The 4,864-nt window shown below is 53.7% G+C and overlaps 1 protein-coding gene across 1 annotated transcript in view; it reads left to right on the forward strand.

The window, feature by feature from the left end:
* The first annotated feature begins 3,499 nt into the window (after positions 1-3,499).
* The window catches only part of BICDL2 (BICD family like cargo adaptor 2), a 6,621-nt gene continuing 5,256 nt past the window's right edge, over positions 3,500-4,864 (forward strand). Inside the window, exons 1-2 of the mRNA XM_072416899.1 lie at positions 3,500-3,718; positions 4,439-4,555. Coding sequence (XP_072273000.1) covers positions 3,500-3,718; positions 4,439-4,555 — 336 coding nt within the window. The remainder of the gene's footprint in view (positions 3,719-4,438; positions 4,556-4,864) is intronic.

A 4,864-nucleotide genomic window follows, 5' to 3' on the forward strand; every position in this document is an offset into this window, starting at 1 on the left:
CTGTGATGTTGGTGAATGATGATGGTGACGTCGGTTGGATGTTGCGCTGTGATGTTGGTGTATGATGATGGTGACGTCGGTTAGATTTCAGTGCTGTATTGGATGTTGCGTTGTGACGTCGGGTGTTGCGCTGTGATGTTGGTGAATGATGATGGTGACGTCGATGAGATTTCAGTGCTGTATTTGATGTTGGGTTGTGACATCGGGTGTTGCGCTGTGTTCTTGGTGAATGATGGTGACCTCGGTTGGATTTTGCACTGTGACATCGGGTGTTGCGCTGTGATGTTGGTGTATGATGATGGTGACGTCGGGTGTTGCGCTGTGATGTTGGTGAATGATGATGGTGACGTCGGTGAGATTTCAGTGCTGTATTGGATGTTGGGTTGTGACATTGGGTGTTGCGCTGTGTTCTTGGTGAATGATGGTGACCTCGGTTGGATTTTGCACTGTGACATCGGGTGTTGCGCTGTAATGTTGGTGTATGATGTTGGTGTATGACGATGGTGACGTCGGATGACGATGGTGACGTCGGTGAGATTTCAGTGCTGTATTGGATGTTGCGTTGTGACGTCGGTATGGTAGCCGGTGACCTGTCTGGGTGTGTAGTATTGTGTGGTGATTGCCGTATTGTGTAAGGTGCTGAGTATCGTCTCACTCGTTCTGCTGGTCTGACCTGTACACAGATCTTCTCACACCCTCCAAGCTGACAGGTGAGATACAGACACAATTCCCTCTCACACCTGTACATCCAGAGACGGCGCACACATCATATACAAAGCCCTATACCAGGGGATCCCTCGGCACTGGGAACGCCCGGGCTGTGTCAGCCTGTAGGTGAGATTGCTGCTGGAATCTGTAAGAATCTGGTGGATGTGTGGTTGTTGTGTGTGGTCCCTCCATGCCACATAATGGTGTGAAGCCAGTAAAGGTGCAGTGTCCAGCCAATCAGATGCTGAGTTTATTAAAGCTGAGGTCTGATAGGTCGCTGTCCTGACCACCATGACTGTCCTCTGTCCTAGGATTGGCTCTGGTATAGATGTGTGGTGAATGGGGGTGTGGTGGATGGGGGTGTGGCCACACTTTTCTTGTATAGGACAAATGGGGGTGTGGTGGATGGGGGTGTGGCCACACTTTTCTTGTATAGGACAGATAATTATCTTTTATTACCATTCATTCTGTACAATAAACATCACAAAACACCTAGAGACGAAATAACCTGGCTTCCATATTTTATGAACGTTCTGTGCATCTGACACAGGCAATGGAGTGGGTAACCTGTGTATGAGAATCATAGCCAGGAATGGGGGACATTCCGTATGCTGTGCTGTATGCTGTGCTGTATGATAGCTGACAGCTTCCTCTGCTTCCATCAATGGTCTGAAGCTTTGTCTTTGTGCTCACTTGTTCCTGGTGGTCTCCGGTTCTGCACTCTTTTCTTGGTTCCTCTGGTAGTCCCTGGGTCTCTGTATTTGGCCCTCTAGGTACCACTGAGGGGCCTTCATCTCTCTGTGTTTGGGCCCCTCTGGTGGTCCCCGGGTCTCTGTATTTGGTCCCCTAGGTATCGCTGAGGGGCCTCCATTTCTCTGTGTTTGGGGGTCTCTGTATTTGGTCCTCCAGGTACCACTGAGGGGCCTCCATCCTCCATCCCTCTTGTGTTAGGGTTCCACTGGTGGTCTTCAGGTCTCTCTGGGTTCCTATATATTTTTTGGTGACGTTCTGTAGACAAATTTGGGGGCTCTAATAAGCCTCAGAGGGCCCTCATATGAGCTGCTACAAAGTACCACCATGGGGGGGGGGGTAGATCCGACATTCCGTATACAGCCAGCTGAAAGCGTTCCATGGAGAGTACAATCTGGTTCGTTGTGTATGGAAGGGCTGCAGGCCAGGGATGACCTTCAATGTACCCGCCAAAGAATTTTGTGTGAATGTTTGATCTGCAGCAGATGTGTACAGACACGTGAATGGTGTATGGAGGGACGGGTGAATAACGCGTATAGAGAGATTCCCCAATAGGGGAAATGGTCACACGGTAGATCTGGGTACAATGACCCCTGACATTGAGGGAGGGGGTATGTTAGATGAATCTTCTATTCTGGAAGGAATAATGTATGAATGTTATTATCTGAGAGACTCACAAGGACCAAATTGTTATGGCTGAATATTAGGTCAGAAGCTCTCCAACATGGCCGATCATGTGGGCCAAGGAAGGACAACCAGTGAGCCAGCACCAGGGGAGAGGCCGAGTTTGATGTTCCCCCTACAGAGGAGTTACTGCAGCACCCCCTACAGGGTGCCACTGCACACAACATGGCACCTTGGTGTAGCCGCAGGCCCATGCTGACCCCTGACCATCAAAAGTAATGGAAGAAGGGGACCGGGGGAGGCAGCAGGGGGCATTATGGGTTGCAGTGTATTACAGCAAAGTGTCACCCCGGCTTCATGGACCAGGGATGTGCCAGTGCAGGGCCCCTCCTGTGTCATTGCAGGGCCCCTCTGACTTACAGAAAAGCACATTTCCATCGAGGGGGGAGGGGAGCACAGGAAGTGCCCCGATATAACAGGCGGCGGGGGAATTCCTCATCTGACATTCCTCTCTTCATACCTGGAGGGCGGGGCCAGGTTAGGGGAGAGCTCCGCATCTGCAGACACGCGTCACCTTCTCCTGATCCAACTGTTCAGATCTGATTGGCTGCAACTCATCACAGCATTTCCTATATGATCACATGACATCTGTACATAGGTCATGTGATCCGGCCAGCCCTGGCTCCTGTACAGACCAATGCCGCAGATGGGGAGATGATTGTTCTGTCCGGTGTAATGGAGGAGTAATGATCATCGTACACTGCTCGGCCATAGCAATAAAACCCCTCCCACCTAACGCAATAAAGGTGACCCCCCCCCAAACACTCAGTGCTGCCTCTACCGGCCTGCCTTGTTACCCCATTGCACCCTGCGGGGCCCCTACACAGCAAACTGGATGTCCTATATGTGGTGTCACCTTCCTATCATGGCCAGCTGGGGGGTTCCTTGTTCCCCAACGTGGGAACCAATTAGATCTACAGATGGGCCCTCATGACCAGTTCACCAGTTGCCCTCCCATGACACACTGGTAGGTATTACCCCCTGCATAACGGGGTCACCCCTCGAGGGGCCATTGTGAAGATGCTCTGACCCATCGCCATTCCATCACAGTTTGGCCCTTGTCAGGCACAGATTGCTCAATTTTTCCAACCCATCACCTCCAAGAAATATATTCCCCTCCCTCTCTTGTCTGGGGCCACTGTATAATTGCCCCGCCCCCCTTTGGGTCTAATGATTGGTGTACATGTGTGTAGGCAACATCCGTCCGATTCAGGTGACTGACCCCAGGTTGCTGTATGATCTCCCCTTCTCATGGTTGTTCTTCCCCCTCCAGACGTGACATCCAATGACATCAGGAGAGGCGGAGAGCCACGGAGGGATCCTCGGGGGCTGGAACGGGGGTCTCCCCTCCCCCACCATGGAGGAAGATTTCTACCCCTTCCTTCTGCAGAGGAGATCGTCCTACCTGGGTGAGGAGGAGGTGGAGCAACAGGAGGAGGACCTGAACCTGGCCCTGGAGAGGAAAGACAAAGATCTACTGCTGGCCGCCGAGCTGGGTAAAGCGCTGCTGGAGAGGAATGATTACCTGGAGAGGGGGCGAGAGGCGCTGGAGGAGGAGCTCAGAGAGACCCGTGAGGTGAGAGGTGACCCCGCCCCAAGTATACAATAAGGAGGGGGGGGAGCAAGCGGAGAATGGACTGTCCCCCATCACAGCCCTCAAAACCCAATACAGGGAATATACCCTCCCATCCGAGGGGTGGAGCCAGACAGTGAGGGACCCTGGGGGGTGGAGCCAGACAGTGAGGGACCCTGGGGGGTGGAGCCAGACAGTGAGGGACCCTGGGGGGTGGGGGGGTTGCTGAAATTATTCTGCGTTCACACAACTTTATATCTAAAGACCCCGAATGTCCCCACTGCAGGTGGAGGGGGCGGTGAACATCCAGCGAGCATACATTGTGTGTGGAATGATATTACACTTACCTGTACCATCAACAAAAGTACTGCACCCCGCACCCAGCTTCCTGCACCCTGCACCCTGCTCCTTACACCCTGCACAATGCACCCTGTACCCCGCACCCTGGTCCCTGCTTCCCGCACCCTGCTCCCTGCACCCTGCACAATGCACCCTGCACCCTGTTACCTCCGTCCTGCTCCCTCTTCTTGCACCCTGTACCCCGCACCCAGCTTCCCGCACCCTACCCCTGCTCCTTACACCCTGCTTCCTGCACAATGCACCCCACTTCCTGCACCCTGTTCCCTGCACAATGCACCCTGCACCCAGCTTCCCGCACCTTGTTCTTGCACCCTGCATCCCGCTCCTTGAACCCTGCACTGATGAATTGTTGTTCCTCCTCAGGCCTCCCAGGCTGAGCAATCTATGACCCTTCAGATGCAAAAACTTAGAGAGGAGAACCGAGAGCTCAATCTAAGCCAAGGGCAACTCGCACCCTGCCTGCAGAGCCTACAAAGTGAGGTGAGAGGTCAGAGGTCACACTGGGGGATCAGGAAGGTCAGACATCACATGGGGCAGTTGGGAAGGTCAGAGGTCGCACAGAGGTGATCGGGAAGGTCAGAGGTCACACAAGGGCAGTTGGGAAGGTCAGGGGTCACACAGGGACAGCCGGGAAGGTCAGAGGTCACACAGGGGCAGTCGGAAAGGTCAGAGGTCACACAGAGGCAGTCGGGAAGGTCAGAGGTCGCACAGAGGTAATCGGGAGGGTCAGAGGTCACACAGGGGCAGTCGGGAAGGTCAGAGGTTGCACAGAGGCGATCAGGAAGGTCA

Source organism: Pyxicephalus adspersus, chromosome 7 (genome assembly GCF_032062135.1).
Source record: "Pyxicephalus adspersus chromosome 7, UCB_Pads_2.0, whole genome shotgun sequence".
Taxonomy (NCBI): domain Eukaryota; kingdom Metazoa; phylum Chordata; class Amphibia; order Anura; family Pyxicephalidae; genus Pyxicephalus; species Pyxicephalus adspersus.